Below are 17,452 nucleotides of genomic sequence, written 5' to 3' on the forward strand. Positions count from 1 at the left end.
GGGTGGGCGAGGACGCCCCCTGCGGCACGGCTGTGACAACCAATGCTGAGCGGGAATGGCCGATTTGTACAGGAATAAGCGGTGCAGAGGACTAAAGGGGGTCGTGGGTTGGGTAAATAAAAGCCCAGATTTCGCACCCAGGAAGGCATAAACGTAGCGCCGCGGATGGGGACCAGCGCACCATTTCGTTAGGCATTCCGTTTCCCCCAGTGGCCAAGCACACGTCCCTGGGAATCCCACAAAACAGGCAAGGAAGGTGGTGGCCCGTCTGCTATTGTCTTCAGGGTCTAATAAGCAGGAGTGACAAGAATATATCAAGAATACAAGAGGAGGCTGAAAAGATCGATCTAGTCCAGCATCCTTCCCCCCCCCCCAGTGGCCAAACTGGCCTCTTTGAGAAGGTGGTGGCTCTCCCCTGACCTTTGCAGTTCTATTTAGGTATGGTGGACAATTGAGAAACCTTCATCCTCCCATGAATTTTGTCTGTTCTATCCACTTTTCCCACACTCACTGATTTCCAAACCCCGTTTGCTCAAATTCCAAATGTGCAGGTTTCTCATCGGTATGAGTGTGTGGTCTGTACATGCTCAAGAGAGCTCCCTCACCCATTATTTTTTCACCTAAGAGGACCCGGCCTTCCTACCGAGATCTTGGGAACCTTGGCTCAAATAAAACAACTGATTCAGAAGAGTAGAAAGATGTGAGAGGAATTGCACTGCATTATGTTCAGTCACTTCATTATGGCTGGGGAAGGGTTATTGCTAAGTGCAGGGATCAGCAACCTTTTTCAGCCATGGGCCGGTCCACTGTCCCTCAGACCATGTGGTGGGCCGGACTATATTTTGGGGGGGATGAACCAATTCCTATGCCCACAAATAGCCCAGGCCAGATTGAGAAGGCGATTGGGCTGCATCTGGACCATGGGCCTTAGGTTGCCTACCCCTGGCTTAGTGGTACAGGATCTACTTTGCATGCGGAAGGTCCGTTTCAATCCTTGGCATCGCCAGGAAGGGCTGGGGAAGATTCACAGCAACAGGGGCAGCATTCTTACCTTCTCACTTCCAGCCTGCTGCCTCCAGCACTAGATTTGGCAGTTAAGCTGCCTTCAGATTCCCTCCTACCCACATCAGGATTGCAGCCTTAGAGGAGACTTTAAATGTACAGGGTGGGAGAGAGGAAGAATTAGAGATCCATGCACTATCTGTCACCGTAGCTAATGAATGGGGTAAGAAATAGGCTAGAAAATGATGACAATTCTCTTTTCTACAAGAAAACAAATCTGGGAAAGAGCCAAAAAACCCCGCCTTAAACAGGCTAAGAAGTCTGTTCCTCCAGTGTTGAATTAAGAACTGAGCTATAAAGAATTGGCTTAATAAAATAAAAGACTGCTTTATGAGAAATAAAAGTGCTACTATATATAATCTATTGGATAAAGAACAGGATGGTAGGATTTATTATGGCATAATTCGGACTTTGTAACATATCAAGTAGCATTAGTTCTTCATTAATCACCATCTTTTCAAAAGATGAAAAATGGAAAAGGCTTTAACAGGGGCAAATCCAAAATGCTGCATTTAGCTACTTGACAATAAAGGAAATGTGACAGACAATTTCAAATAGTATATTTTAATGCAAGTTCCAAGGGCTATAGTACAGTTTTACATATGATTATCCCTCTTTGCATGGCATCAAGCAGCCAAGAAATCCAAAGCTTACGAGCCTGCCACCCAGTAAATTTATTTTTCCCACAGTCCCATAAACCCAGCAGTTTGATTTAATCACATTTATTATGCTTTGGAGACGCCCAAACACTTTTTCTTTCATTATCAAGTTTTCCCATCACAAGCCACAGGCTTCCATGCAAGCTTCTCTGCCCTCTACTTCAGGCAGCCACCTGCATCTCCACCATGTGGATTAATTGGGTTTCCCACTATGCTACATCAACTATACTGTTCCCCCCCTGTCTCCCCCTTTTCCGTTGCCAATGACAATCTTCAGCACTACTCATGTAGTAATGAGTATGTAAACATAAACATCAGTTCATGTTCTCTCCACAGCGCAGATATGCATGCCTCCCCCTCTAAATACTGCCAAAGCTTTCTTTGCTGAACAGTCTGTACAAATTTATCCAATGTGCTCCAATGCTGTCATTGCCCTTCTTTCCAACCCCCTGCAAAGCTAAGGTATCCCATGTAGAGAAAGCATGTTGTGTTTTGCAGACCATATACCAGTTTGGGGGAGAGAAATCTAACATACATTTTCCAATATTCCATGGGGGGAAATGACCTTGTTTTGCTTGCAGCAAAGAGGTAGCATTTCACATTTTATGAGAGAGGGTGCTCAAATGCAGCTTCTTATGATTTATCATGGGCCCTTAGTTCTTCTAAAAAGAGTGTCAAGTTTATTGTTCACAGAATCACACCACACCATTATGCATTTATCTCTTAGGCGTCCAGTGAGGTAGTGGCATTTTGGTGTACTCAGTAAGTCTATGTGGTATCTCTAACTTGCGTACAGTTGAACTAGAAAGAAATATGGCATGATGATAAGGCACACACAAGATTTACAGATATAACAGAAAAGAATTTACTGTCTCAGGCTGCATATGATCCTCCTAAATCAAGGAAGTCCAATATTCTTGTTCATCTGACCTCTGTAAAATAGAATGGTTCCCGATCCACACATTTGCATTTCAGTGTCAAAGTGTAAGGTGGCTATTCTGAATGGAAAAGGGTGTCCATGTCAGAATCTGTATAACTGCAATGCAAAGAGGAACCAGGCAGATAATGTAGAACATGGCATCGTGGAGACCTACAAACAAACTGGAAGAGAAGTAAGGTGTTTTTTTTTTAATGTTCAGTTTTTTTCAGCAATCACTACAAAACAAAACTCATTGCAGTATATATTTATCAGAGTTGTGTTCCAGCACTTCAACAAGATCATGCTTAATTCAAGTTAGGAAATCATCTATCCCCATTTGTATACATAAATTAAGTGGAATACCAATACTATATAAAATTTAACTTGGTTCATCTGATTATGAGAAATCAAAGGTGTTGAATGCGAATTTACTGAACAATGCCATTTACACCCTGTTTTACAGAAGCATTTTACCATTCTGTTTATATGCTGGGGTACCCAGAAGGGGCCTGAAAACTAGCACGTGTTGTGAATGGTCTTGTTCATTCTAACTGTTTCAGAAAGGCTGTATGGTATTCTGTGAAGGTCTCTGGACGTCTAAGCCTGATGCAACTATATTTAGGGCTACTTCAGCAAAGCAGTTTACAAAAAAAGAGAAAAAGATACTACTTTCTCTATAACCCGATTTGCACTATATGTTAAACAAGGGTTTAAATAAACCTTAGTTAACAAACCATGCCTTAGCTGTACATCTGAACCCAGCAGTGTCTGAACTATAGTCTGTTCAGATAGTTTGTTTGTTGGCTTATTGCCTTAATTATGGCTTAGTGTTACCTGAAAACATGGACACATAATTATAGTTTAAGCATAATTTGTTTTGTCATCACCCACCAAGCAACAGAGACGCTAGACAAGCTGCCCTGAGTACTCAGCTCTCACTGGTGCATTTCCTGAAGCTGCTGCTGCTGCACTTTTTGTCTGGTAACAGGATCCTCTTCCCTTCCCAACTCTACCCAGTACCCCCTTCATGGCAGCAGCCTGAACTGGAGAGTTGAACACTTAAAAGCAACATCTTTAAACTATTGCTTTGCAGATGTTTCGACTGCAGGATAATTAACTGTTATTGCTTGGTAAATGAATGAATGATAAATTTGGTCAGCTTTTATAAAAAAATAATAATCTGGATTTTTAAAAAGAAAAATAACAATAAATCGAAAGTTACACAAATAAATAGGACTTAGGTTACCGGGGGGGGGGGGGGGGGAATGTGTTACTGTGTCAGCATCTATTCATTACCTTCAATAAATCTTGTCAACTTTTCAAGGAAAAGCACAGGCAGCAAATATTAACTCTTAAAGTTTTGGAGATGGAAAGGTTTGCATTTTAACACAGTGAAATAAAAACATTAAGGACTGTGTTTATGGGAATGTGAATGAAATGCTGTTTTGAAACAGAGCAGGTGTTGAGTGAGAGGGGCTTCAAAATGAGCTTCTGTTCCTGACAGTCACTAGAACTCACAAATGAAAATATTTAAGTGTGCATTAGTAAAAGCAAGTTTTTCAAACCTCCTATGAGAGAGAGGGAAGTAGTAATAAGGTGGCTCCAACACAGGTTCTGATTACTAATCTAAAAGCATAAATGTACAGTAAAAAGTGGTTGTCAGTTGTAAATATAAAAACAGCAATTGCAAAATTGTTTTTTACAAGCTGCAAAGGTATACAGGCATTTTTTTCCTGGGGAAGGGAGGAAAGTGGTTCCTTGAGGGCTGCTGTAGAAAATCAGCACAAAGACATGGTGAGGAAATGCCAGCAGTTGTCACAAAGGCTTGAAGGGTGTCAGAAGGAGAGGCAGTTGTGGGTTGAAACTAGGCAGGATGGAGGATGACAACACAAACCAGTTACTTTGATAGTCTGCAGAATGTTCTTTAGTTTAAGGGTGGTTTGTTCAATAAACCATGGTTTAAGAACAATTTTGCGTGTCATGCGAACTGGACCTATGTGATCTGTCAGGTATATTCATCCCGTTGCTGCAAACACAGGAAACACTGTTGCTATACTCAAATGAAGATCTAACCAAGTACAGACTACAATTCCCATCATCCCTGACCACTGGTCCTGTTAGCTAGGGATCATGGGAGTTGTAGGCCAAAACATCTGGAGAGCCGCAGGTTGGGGATGCCTGGACTACACTGATTGCATGGGAAAGGTCACTAGCTTTATCTGGACAAACTTGCAAACTTTCATGTTCAAGAAGCACAAGTGAAAACTGCAATGCACTTAAGAGAAATTCTTTGTGAATATAGTAAAACAAAAATTACCTTCAACCATTCCAACTTTCCAGATAACATGTTTCAGAACACAAATTCCTAACAATTTAATGTCAGAATAAAAGAAGAAAGCTGTAATAGCCAAATAGACCAAAGGGTTCATCAGATTAAAGTATCACATTAATTGTCTCTTACTTACCTTGGGTCAAGATGAGCAACCTTCCCATTCAGATTTGCATAACCAAATTGATTTAGTATGGTAACCACAAGCATAGGGGCTAAAGACTGGCCTGGTTTTGTAAACAAGGCATTTGTTCCAAAAACCATGGAGGAGAGTGGTAATCTGAAATGTTAAGCAGTAATTTTAATAGACTGCAAGTGATTATTTAAATTGCAAATTGAATACTTCAGCAGAAAGTTATAGTCAAACACAGTCAAGCATTATATATGCTGGAATGTACCACTATTAGGATTATAATAAATTCTTCAATAGTAAAACTAAGAATCTGTCAACTTCAGCTTTCCTCAGTTTCTAATTTTTCCAATCTTAAACTCCATTTTCTATACTTCAACTGCACCTTTTTTTTGTTTAAAAGTTCTTATGAAAATCCATCAACATTTTAGTGTGAATTTCTACTAATATATGTATTTTTGTATACAATTTATAGGGATAATTTAATAAATTGGGGAAAATCAGGCTCCAAACTGCTCAACTCAAGGTTACTGACAAATTGTTTGGGTATTTGGGGGGTGGGGGAGTGTAAAGCACTCCATACACTGAAAAGTGTTATAGAATGTATCAACAATAATTCTATGTAGTGTAATGAGCATGCTGAGTTGAGACTTTTCAATAATAACTGAAAAACAATTTAACATTTATTATCAACTATGAAAGTTTGCATATCATAAAAAGTAAACAAACCATGCTTACCTCCGTTTATGTTTCTTTAAATCTGCATCAATAATATCGGCCAAAGGCAAATTAAACAGACTGAAAGAAGCTTGAACAATGACCCTAAATAAATAAATAAATAAATAAATAAATAAATAGAGAAGTGACTTAGATTTGAATTGCCTTGGACAAAGAAAAGTTAAATTGGGATGTTTTTAGTACCATAAAATATTTGTGTAGTGAACTACTACATAAATACATTAATAAAACAGCAAAGTTGAAAATAGGATATGAGGACCCAGAAGAATAAGGATTCTAGAAATTAATGAATAAAGTCCACATCTGTTGAAAACTTAATCTTGGCTTTCCTCCCAAAGATCTCACTGTCTGTTAACTTGTCTCATTTTTCTAATAACACCTAAGAGATTTTGGGGGAATTAAGCAGCATATAAATCATTTAAACAAATAAGTAAATAAAATAATACATTCCAGATTTGAGAAACTAGAAAAAGTGGTTCCCAATAGTCTCCACTTTAAGACAATTACCATTACTTATAAAAAATGTAATCAATTCCAAATCATCTGTGACCCTATCTGCCTTAAAGAATCCCCAAAGAACTACCAGTCATTTTCCTGATTAATGACATTACTGCTTGTACAGACAGTGACCATTTTTGGGAGTCCAATTGATACGGACCACTGACGGTCATTTTGGACCTGGAAGGAGTAATGGGGGTGTAATGGGGTTATGCATGCTCCACCAACGCACCCTGGGGCTAGGAATGAAACCCCCCGCATGCACCTAACGTAAGAGGACCTCTGCAACGAGACCTAGTGTGGTTCCTCCATGACCCACACTACTTCAGGACCTTGGCTCCTTTAATACGATTTACCTCCCCCAGTGCTCAGGCACGACCATTTTGTAACTCCACAATGCTATGATAGAATAGTGGGGGAATTAAAACAGTGGTGCTAGGTCCTAGGGCTGACATGGTTGGTGTGTAGGGGAAGAAAGGGAGGATCAAAAGGCTTGTCCTGGGCCCAGAACAGCACAGATGTGAGCAAGCCACCGCTATTGATTCCATCCATAATACATGGAGATCCTACTGAGGGGCATCTTGCTCTCCCCTCTCTCCTCTACCCCCCACCCCTGGGCCATACATGAAGTAGATCTCTCTGAATCCTGGTCAAAATTGCCATGCTCTTAAAACTAAAGTTACTTACATGTTTGCTGTAAGATAAATAGCCAATATGTAGTAGTGTTCTGGACCTACAATAAGCATGATAGCGGCAGCTATTGCTTCCAAGTAGAAGGAAAATAAGACCACCTTATAGTAACCAAATTTCTTCAACAAAGCTTGACTGATTAGCACAAGGCACTGAAATATAACAGAAATATTAAGCTACATTAATACAGTACTAAAACCCTGCCAAAGATACGGTAAATTATTTCTAACCAGAATGAAAGCACCACAGGATACCCTGACCATCCAATCCTTCAAAAAGGCAACATCAGCATTACATCACCAACATTTGAAAATATGCCTTATGTCTAGATATCTCGTTTGGGTATCTATTTGGACAAATGACTGTCCAAAGGACTGGTGGATTTTTAAATTGTTAATGGAAGCCGACGCTGTTCCTTTCTTGTTGTTCTATTTGCATTCTGAAAATAGCAATAAAAATAAAGTGGCATTTTAGATCGAGCCATATATATATATATATATATATATATATATACTGTGTTGCATTGTCTGGATTTTAATAATTATAAACCCACATCAAAATGTCACTTGCAAATACACAGCTATTGTACTAGCTAAACAGCTTATTTGTATATCCAGTGTAACATGCTAAAGGCCCATCTATGCGCCTCAGCTTAATGTGGCTCATGAACCCCTTGTGTCTCTTAATTCCTCCTCATCCATGTGGTGTTCTCCACCAACTACTGCTGTCCCACACTTTATCCTCCCTTCCCTATGAAATAGATGCAGCTTTCCTATTCACATTTTCAAAGTACAGTGGTACCTCTGGATGCGAACAGGATCCGTTCCGGAGCCCTGTTCACATCCTGAGCAGAACGCAACCCCCGTCTGCAGGTCGCGATTCACCGCTTCTGCGCATGACATCATTTTGAGTGTCTGCGCATGCGCAAGCAGTGAAACCCGGAAGTAACCCGTTTCGTTACTTCCAGGTCGCCGTGGGACGCAACCTGAAAAGATTTAACCTGAAACTACTTTAACCCGAGGTATGACTGTATAGGGAATCTCCGAATTTAGGGAGGGGGAAATGTGGAAGAGAAGAACAGAGGAAAAAACAGTACTAATGAATAGGAAAAAATGAAAGGAAATCAGTAAGTAAAATATGTTGCCCTCTAACCTGAATAGTAAAGGGGCCATTTGTTATTAAATTCCCCTGCCCTCGAGAGGCCAGCCTTAGCATTTGAGAACTACTGCTCCAGGTTCAACACCATAGATTTACCTGGCTTTGTGATCCCTCACAATTTTTAATCCCATACTTGTTCTTATAGGTTTTTACCAACTTTTTTGTTTTATACAAAAGTACCATAAAGCACACAAACACACACTGAAGAGCCAGCTTCCCCTTTAGTCAAACCGTATGTGCATCAGTTGAATTCCTTTGGGAGAAATCAGTAGCACCAAAGGTTAGTTTTGCAGTATAAAGGTTTTCTGCAAGGTAATGCATAATTATTCTTGGCAATCAGTGTAAGCAAATAAATCTGCTGAGAACCAGCATATTTACGTCTTAAGAGAAAAGAACAAAAGGTTTCTCTGCCTACCTGAGGACAAATAAAACCTGCCCCATACATGATACTTCTGATAGATGATGATAGAACGTCCTTAGGGATGAGGTTATCTGCAAAGATCATCATGAAATTGTTGCAGAAGGCCAAGTGGAAGACTTGAAAGAAGTTCATGGTCACAAAAAGCAAAAAGTTTTTCTGAGTCATGATCTGTTTTGTCAACAAAATCACAGAGGACCAAGAGAGAGAGCTCTCAGCATTTTCCTCAAATTCCTCCATTAGAGTTTCTTTTTGTTCATACTGAGTGGTGCTATACATTCCAGTGTAGCACATGCAAGCAGTGGCAACTGCTGCTACCAGAACAGCAAATGCTTGAAAATAGGTGAAGTTCTCCATGTTATCTGAAATTAAGCCACAGAAAAGGATGCTGGTGGAGCCAACCAAGGTTGCCACTTGATTATACTTAATAAGCTGGAGCCTATTTTCGTGTCTAGTTGAAATTTCAGCAAAGAGGGCACACTGTGCTAGCAAGACGAACGTAAGCAGGCCATCGAAAGCGCACAAAGCAACGATAAGATGAAGTCCGCTAAGCCAGTCACCTTCTTCATATTGTTTCCAAGGAAACCAAGGAAGAAGAAAGGCCAAAGCATACAAGGGAGCTCCATACAAAATGGAAAACTGACGCCTGGAGCAGCATGGCACTTTGGAGTTGTCTTGAATATAGCCAAAGAGAGGGTCGTTAATGGCATTCCAGATCATAAAAACAACCTGAGTAAAATAATAATAAAAAGTACACCAGTTTATTTATTTGCACCACTTTTCATGGCTCAGCAGAAATCACATAGCAGCTTGTACAACTGAAAACATATCGTATCAATAAAAATATAACATGGATTATAAAATGGAAAATGTTTAAAATCAGTAAATGAATGACAAATCAACACTAGCAACGTAAAGAAAAGAAAACGCGATTGGAACGGGGGCGATTTAAAACTCAGATGAAAATGTTGCACTCATTCTATTTGTCTCTTAACCTTCATCCAAGAAGCTTGGATATCCCTCACTCCTTTTGCCTTTATCTCTTAACTTATGTTAAGAGATAACGGCCAGTCCAAGATCACCCAATGAGCTTTATTCTTGAGTTGAGTAGAGATGGGAAATTGGGGCTTAGGGATGCCTAAGAAAATAATTTTCTAGTGTCTGTGCTGATGGCAGCTGCCAAGGAGAACTTCCACAAAAATCAAGCTGTGTGTGTGGGTGTGTATCATCCTGTTTGCTGCATTTGCACCTATAATTAAAAACACTGATTCTAAACACTATTAATTATAATAAATAATAATAATAATAATAATAATAAAAAAATTTATTTATTTATACCCCACCTTTTTCCTTGACACGGACTCAAGGTGGCTTATGGATAAAAATAAGAACTAAAAACATAGAAAAATAACTGTCAATACACCTATACAGACACAGACAGTGTTAGAAACTAAGATATGAAAGCTAGGAGCTGAATGGCACCTTAAACCTAGGTTATGGGCACTGCAATGGAGTGTCTAGGCAAACTTTTTTAGTAACAAGAATGCAAAGCTGAAAATGAATGAACTGCAGCTAAAATCTTAAATTCATTTTTCACATGGTCTAGTCCTCATCTTAATACTGGGGGGGGGGGGAGCAAGCCGCATTTCCCCTGCCCACCCCCCTTATAGTCTTATGAGAGAGTCCCTTCTGCAGTCTTCAGAGTGGCTGGAAGTTGGAAGGCAGAATAAAGGTCCTCCTTTCCTTCCAGCAGTGGCAGTTTTAATCTGAACTCTTGGGCACAGTACTGTGCCTAGAGCTCAGAAACTGCTCACATTAATGAAATTCTGTTGCAAAACGTGCCTGGAATAATGGGAGTTTCAAATGCTGCACAGAGAGACATCCCCACGCACCCACTGTACAATTAAGTACAATAAAAACAGCATAGCACCAGCCCTTTCATTAAAAGCAGTCAGTTCGCAAAAACATGTTGGAACAGGAAAGTCTTCACCTGTTGACAGAAGAACAAGGAGAGAGCCAGTCTAACTTCTCTAGGGAGAGAGTTTCAAAGTCTGGGAGAAGCCACCAAGAAGGCCCTCTCCCATGTCCCTAATTTACATTGAAATACATTATGAATAAAGTATTGGAAATAGGAAAAGTACCAGAAACTTGGAAAGGAGCCTATATCACCTTGATACCTAAACATGACAAAATTTCGCCCAATTTCATTGCTAAACTGTGATTATACAATGTTTGCAGCAACACTGGCCAACAGGCTTAAAAAAATTATGAGCGATCTAATACATGAGGATCAAGGAGTCTTTCTTCCTGGCAGACGGTTAAAAGACAATGTTAGAAATATAATTAACTTAATAGAATACTTAGAAGTACATAACGAAAAACAGGCAGCGTTGATATTCTTAGATACGGAGAAAGCGTTTGACAACATGACTTGGCTATTTATGAAAAGCATTTTGAGGGAAGTGGACCTGGGGGAAACCTTCTTAAGGCCATAGAAGCAATATATACTGAACAATGTGCAAATATTATTGTAAATAATACAACAACTGATGGGTGTGTAGGGTTATTAAAGGAAGCATACAAGGATTCCTGTTGTCTCCATTATTGTTTATTTTGATTTTGAAGGTATTCGCACAAAAGATAAGGAATAATGACAAAATAAGGGGCATAAGAGTGGGCCAACAAAATTACAAGTTAAAAGCATATGTTGATGGGTGTTTTCTTGACTCTGGAAAACCCACTGAAAAATGTACCAGTGGTACACGAGGAAATACAGTGGTACCTTGGGTTACATACGCTTCAGGTTACAGACTCTGCTAACCCAGAAATATTACCTCAGGATGAGAACAGAAATCATGTTCTGGCAGTGTGGCAGCAGCAGGAGGCCCCATTAGCTAAAGTGGTGCTTCAGGTTAAGAACAGTTTCAGGTTAAGAACAGACCTCCAGAACAAATTAAGTACTTAACCCGAGGTACCACTGTACAATGAAAATATTTGTATGTATCTTTCAAAGGTACATATATAACTATATAAAAAAACATTTACCGTATTTTTTGCTCTATAAGACACACCAGACCATAAGACGCACCTAGTTTTTGGAGGAAGAAAACAAGAAAAAATTATTCTGAATCCCAGAAGCCAGAACAGCAAGAGGGATCGCTGTGCAGCGAAAGCAGCGATCCCTCTTGCTGTTCTGGTTTCTGGGATATCTGCACAGCCTGCACTCGCCCCATAAGATGCACACACATTTCCCCTTACTTTTTAGGAGGGGAAAAGTGAGTTTTATAGAGCAAAAAATACGGTACCTAAAACAGCAGCATTAAATAAAATTCCAACTAAAATTTATAATTTATTAACCACATTCCTCATGTGTCGCAAGGCAATGTCGGTAATCGTATATATATTTATATATTTTTTAATCATAAACCTATGTACAAGGTGTTATGTATTCAGTGAGCTGTGTTTGTCTGAGCTGCAGTTTTGGACTAAGGATTATGAGCCCCTGTCTTCTGATTCAATACATGATATCCAATCACAGAACATTTCAGGATCCACCAGTTGCACTGAGACTCAACCCGGCCGTAGTACCAATCCGCATGAAGGCTTGGCGTGTGCCATTCACCCTGAAACCCAAGATGGATGCAGAGCTGGATCACCTCATCGAACAAGGGCTCCTCGAGCCAGTTCTGCACACTTGATGGGAGACCCCAATTGTCATTCCCCTTAAATGCACCCTCAACAAGGCATATCAACAATTATCGGCTGACGAGGCCACCTCTGAGGCCCACACCACTGAATACATAACACAAACTAACACATAAACCATACAAACAGTAATGAATTAGAGTCGTGTCCTTGATTTCTTTTAGGAAAGCCATAAAACTTTTATTTTCCAACCAGCTTTTCATTTAGTCGAATTAGGATAGCTAGTATCCTGAGCTGGCATTGAGGGAGCAGGCAGTGGTGTTTTATATGGTTTAATCTGCTGCTGGTTTGTTTTTATTGATTAAAGTAACGTATTCATTTCAATTGCGCTGGTAATTATTAATGGTTTCATTGTTTTGCTGTGACTTTTTTTACTTTATGCTGCCTTGGGAGGACTTGAAAAGCAGTATAGAAATTGCTTACATTAAATAAAAGACACTGCTAATTTTGGGAAACACCCAAAAACAACAGAAAAACTAATGTTGACATTGACTGTACCTGTGCTTGATGGAATGCTGATTCAGATATCTTGTATTTGTTTAAAAAGAGTTTAACATAATAAAAATTAAAGATGCTGTTCATCATCCCAGCACCTAAAGTCGTCATTGAGTATGCCAGGGCATTTGGATGAATTCTTGAAAAAAACTTCATTTTTCCACGGTGGTTTTTTTCTTCCCCTAGGAGGTAAATAATAATATGATAAAACAGTTACAGGCTGTTACAGTTCCAATGGAGAGTTTATGCCTTCAGATACTGTATAGATTTTTGTAGTTTCATTCCAATGAAAAGTTCGATAATTTTGTGGCATTTGCCTATCTGTGCAATGTTTGTAGGACTGTGAGGAGGAAAACAGCAAGCAATGAAATCACAATACTGGAAGTAACACTACAGTACCAGTATATGGCACGACTGGACACTTTATTATAGGAAACAGAAAGGCAAATTGTAGATTATCTAAAGCATTTACATAGAACAACAGAATTTTAGAGTTGGAAATCAGCTTGCAGATCATATACCTCAAGCCCGCTGCTCATCTTAAATGACTTGAAAAGGGAATTAGACAAATCCATAGCAGATAAGCCTATGGGTAACTACAGGCTATGTGCTACCTCCATTGTCTCTATGTAAATACTAGTGCTGTGAATCCCAAGTGGGGAGAGTACTGCTGTATTCACGTCCTCTTTGGAAGCTTCCCAGAGACATTTGGTTGGCCACTGTGAGAACAAGATGCTGGACTAAATGGGCCTTTGGTCAGATCCAGCAGGGCTCTTTTGTTCAGTTTAACTACAGCGTCACAGACAAATGGCTATGCTTCAGGGATAGAGGACCCAAAGACCTCCAGATGTTAGAGAGCAACTCTCATTATCCTTGACCATGGTCCTTCCAGCTAAAGCAATTGGGAGTAGTCAAACAACTTGTGGAGAGTCTATCCCTGTTCCGCTGCTGAATAGTTGTACCTAATAAACTGAAACACTTTTGTGTGATCTGCTGCTGTATGGAAGAGGGTTTTCAATTTTTATTTGCAAATTCAACTGTGAGCATTACCACATTTCCAATGCAGCTTTAAAAGAGAAGTCACTGTTAGATATGATTCATATTTTGAGTCTATTAACCACAATTTTGTAAAAAATAAGAAATGCCCTTTAGGAATAATTCTGTCATGAGATGGATATGTATATGCCTGCACACAAGGAGTGAGCAGAAGGAAGGTACAAGGCAAAATTAAAGTGATGGAATATATACGTAGTATTTTTAAAATCTTAAGCTTTACATTTATTTGTTTTTTTGCAGTTGCCACAATTTGAATATTTTGAAAGTTACAAAGATGAACACTCCAAATCTAGTAAAAAAAACCTATTTTTATTTTTGCTAGTTAATATCTATAAATGCAAAATGCCTTCCATGGATCAAGATGAATATTGTCAGAGTGACAATGAATACTGTACGATTAGTGGCTTCGCATGATCCACAAGAGGGCAACATTTTCTCATCTATTTATCCTTGTCTCACATTGTAATAAATATTTTGCCCTCACAGCTTCCACTTTACAATTGACAAGAACAGGATCAAACCCTTCTATCCCATATCTATGTAGTTAAATGCTTTCTGGTGGTAGTTTCTTCAGTAATGTCTCCCAGTAAAAAAAAATAATCATGGAAGGTGAAACTAAAAGGGGAACACCTCTCCCTCTCTCTCACACCACCTATCTGGGTCAGTGGGTGGGAGAGAAGATGGAGTAAGAATATATCTTTTTTTAGGATACTGTAACAAAAACTGGGATACTGAATCCACCTGAACTGTTAGAAATGCTTGAACAGAATGGTGAAACAGCAATCTAAAAACGGTTAATCAGATGGAAAAGGTGACCTTTATCAATATTTAGCTCCAACAGATGAAGTAGACATATAATGACATTGATTAAAGTAAATCGATTCCTCCATTTAAACAGATGCCTGAGGTAAGCATGAATGGCATTATAATCAACACAAGGAACAGTGAGCACTAGTCAGGTTTTCTCTGTAACCTCCATTATACTCAAACTCTCGTCTGTTGGTGATGCCACAGTATGTATTGTATAGAACAAGGGCTTGTATTAAAAGTATGAATAGCAGAAGCCTCCAATGTCACTGGAAAGATGAAGGAACTCTACTTAAAGCTATTTACATACGGCAGAAAAGTCCTGAATAGTTCAAATAATTTCATCAGGAAAAAGCAATTTAAATATAAAAACAGAAGAATGGAATTATTTGAAGGTGACCTCTAATCCAGTAAAAGCTTATGATTCAAACACATTTCCCAGCTTTTGAAATGCCAATTTTTTTTATTGCTGTTTCTGCTGTAAGGAGGCGTGGCTGCCCCCTCTCAGAATGAAAAGGTTGCCGTTAACCTTTAAATACAGGGACAGCGGGAGCTGCAGCCCTTCAGAAACTGTTGGGACTCCAGCTCCTCCATCAACCCCAACCAGCACAGCCAATGGTCAGGAATTATGGGAACTGTAATCAAACAACACCTGAAGGTACAAAGGTTGCCCATTAATAGCTGCATACAAGAGGAAAGCTTGACAGGTGCAGCTTGTGCTGCTGTGATTCCCTGTTCTACTCAATTATCAAAGATACAGGAGGCCCCTCTCTCCTCCTCCTTTAATATGGCCTGATTTACAATATACCCTGATTCACAAGCTGTCTCTAACAAAAGGGACAGTTGTTTTATGACTCTCACAGTACCTTAAAACTTAACATTTATTGTAGCAGCAGTGAACACAAGAACTGCTGCGTCAGGCCAATGGCCCATCTTGTCCAGGATCCTGTTTCTCACAGTGGCCCACCAGACGCCTGTGGGAAGACCCCAAACACCTTATCAGCAAACGTAGTCGCTTCACTGCTCACTCCTAACTCTATAGTTTTCCATTTTCTCAATTTGGAGAACGGTTCACTATGCCAACCCTTTACTTTCTGTAACTTAAAATCTATTTGTGATCTACAAGTGGGACCTGACAGTCCATTTCAAAAAGCAATTACAGTAATTGTATCGTTACACACCGCCCCAATCTCCAAGCTGTGCGAGATCCCAAGGGTTCCAGGGTCTGGAAATGAGGAAAAGCAGGGACTGTGGTGTCTTTACGATATATGGTTTATTTATACATATATACAACCTGAGCCTGCAATGGAGGGCTCCCAGCATTACACTCCAAGAGATTATTGCCTCTCCCATAGCCACAACAGCCAAGGCTCGCCCTTTCTCCATCTTGCCACACTTTACAGACTGTAACTATTTTGTCTCAGCTAACTATCTCCGAGTTCTGGGTGGGGCTCTGCCTGTTTGCTGGCTGGCCCAGAGTCTCATGTCTCTTACATTTCTAATGGCCGTTGCCTTTCCTTTGTCTTTAACTAATTTCCCAGGTGGTTTCCTGACCTGGAAGCTGGTTTGGCCTGTATTTTAATATTGCTAACTCCAGTGTCTGTCAGCCTTTTTTAACACTCCAAGCACTGATTAAGTTCTAACACCTATCAAACTCAGGAATTTAGGTGAACCAAGCACCCACAATTCAAAACAGCATTATCCGGCTACTTCAACGAAAGCAATCCATTTTGTATTTCTATCATAAGGCTGTTTGTTTCTGAAAATACAACACTCTTGTTTTTCTTCCATTTCTGAAGCTCCAGTGCCAGTTGCTTTAAAACCTCTATGAACATTTTTAAACAGAGCTCCTCCGGCCTTGTTCTTAAGCTGCTGTTTTGTTAACAGGCTTTGAGAATTTTGTTGTGCGAGCCACCCTGTGACGACTAGGCCCTAAATGTATTTATTTATATCTTAATTTACGAGGGAGTAAAGCCCTACTGGGACTTATTTCTGGCTAAACAGGTACAGGAGGACACCACATATCATCCTCAAAGATTTTATAATGCAATTTTAGTTAAGTCCTCTCCCAAAATATAATATGTGACGAGGTTGTTGGGGTTTTGAGGGGGTGGGGTTGCAAGGTTTATTTCCTCCTCAGCGGTATTTGATAATAGAGCCCTACTCCGGAGCCCGACCAAAGGCGTCCATTTCCCCCACAGCTCTGAAAACCACGCGAAACCCTTACCCGACGGTAAGCCCCACTGTGGTGCACGCGGTTTACTCGCAGGTAAGGTTGCACAACATGCCCACCGCGCGCGGACCCCGCCTGCCCGTCCTCCCTAGCAACCCGCTTCGCGCGCGCCTCCTGGCAACAACCCCAACCCGACCCTCATATACTAACCAAGCCTTCGCGCTTGGGCCGCTCAGAAATACTCGGAGGGCGGGTCTTCGCCTTCGAGCCTGGCCCCTCCCTTTCCACCCCATTGGCCAAACCGGGAGCGGCCCGCACGCCGATATGCCAGAGGAGCCGCGGACGCCGGCCCGCCATTGGCTCTTCTCAGGGTGGGCTCCGTCTGACTCCGTGTTTTGAATCGCTACCGCCCCAGCCTCTTGCCACGTTGCTCTGCTACAGCCGCCCGTCTCCTTGTTCGGCGTCCTTCCTCCCCCCGCCCCCCCCCCCCGCTTTCCCCTTCGGCGGTGATGCCGGGCTTGGTCGCGAGGGGTGTTCGGCGCAGTCCGGAAGCGCTCGGGAAAGTTCGGAAGCGGGTTTAAACGGCGGCGAGCGGAGCGCTCTGTTGAGGCGAAG

The 17,452-nt window shown here is 40.7% G+C and overlaps 1 protein-coding gene across 2 annotated transcripts; it reads right to left on the minus strand.

Annotated features, from left to right (window-relative positions):
• Positions 1-1,610: 1,610 nt before the first annotated feature.
• LOC307203230 (transmembrane protein 180-like) lies at positions 1,611-17,156 on the minus strand. 2 transcript variants are annotated; one of them, XM_079953893.1, is made up of 7 exons: positions 17,048-17,156; positions 12,805-12,983; positions 8,599-9,330; positions 7,023-7,177; positions 5,838-5,921; positions 5,106-5,249; positions 1,611-2,822 (listed from the first exon to the last, which is right to left on the minus strand). In XM_079953893.1, exons 2-7 carry the CDS (start codon positions 12,955-12,957, stop codon positions 2,699-2,701), a joined length of 1,392 nt encoding a protein of 463 aa, XP_079810019.1. In that variant the 5' UTR covers positions 12,958-12,983; positions 17,048-17,156; the 3' UTR covers positions 1,611-2,698. The 2 variants fall into 2 exon arrangements, with proteins under 2 accessions (XP_079810019.1, XP_079810020.1); XM_079953894.1 differs by lacking the exon at positions 17,048-17,156 and adding an exon at positions 16,892-16,951.
• Positions 17,157-17,452: the final 296 nt, after the last annotated feature.

Source organism: Podarcis cretensis, assembly GCF_951804945.1.
Source record: "Podarcis cretensis genome assembly, chromosome: 14".
In the NCBI taxonomy this organism is placed as follows: Eukaryota; Metazoa; Chordata; class Lepidosauria; order Squamata; family Lacertidae; genus Podarcis; species Podarcis cretensis.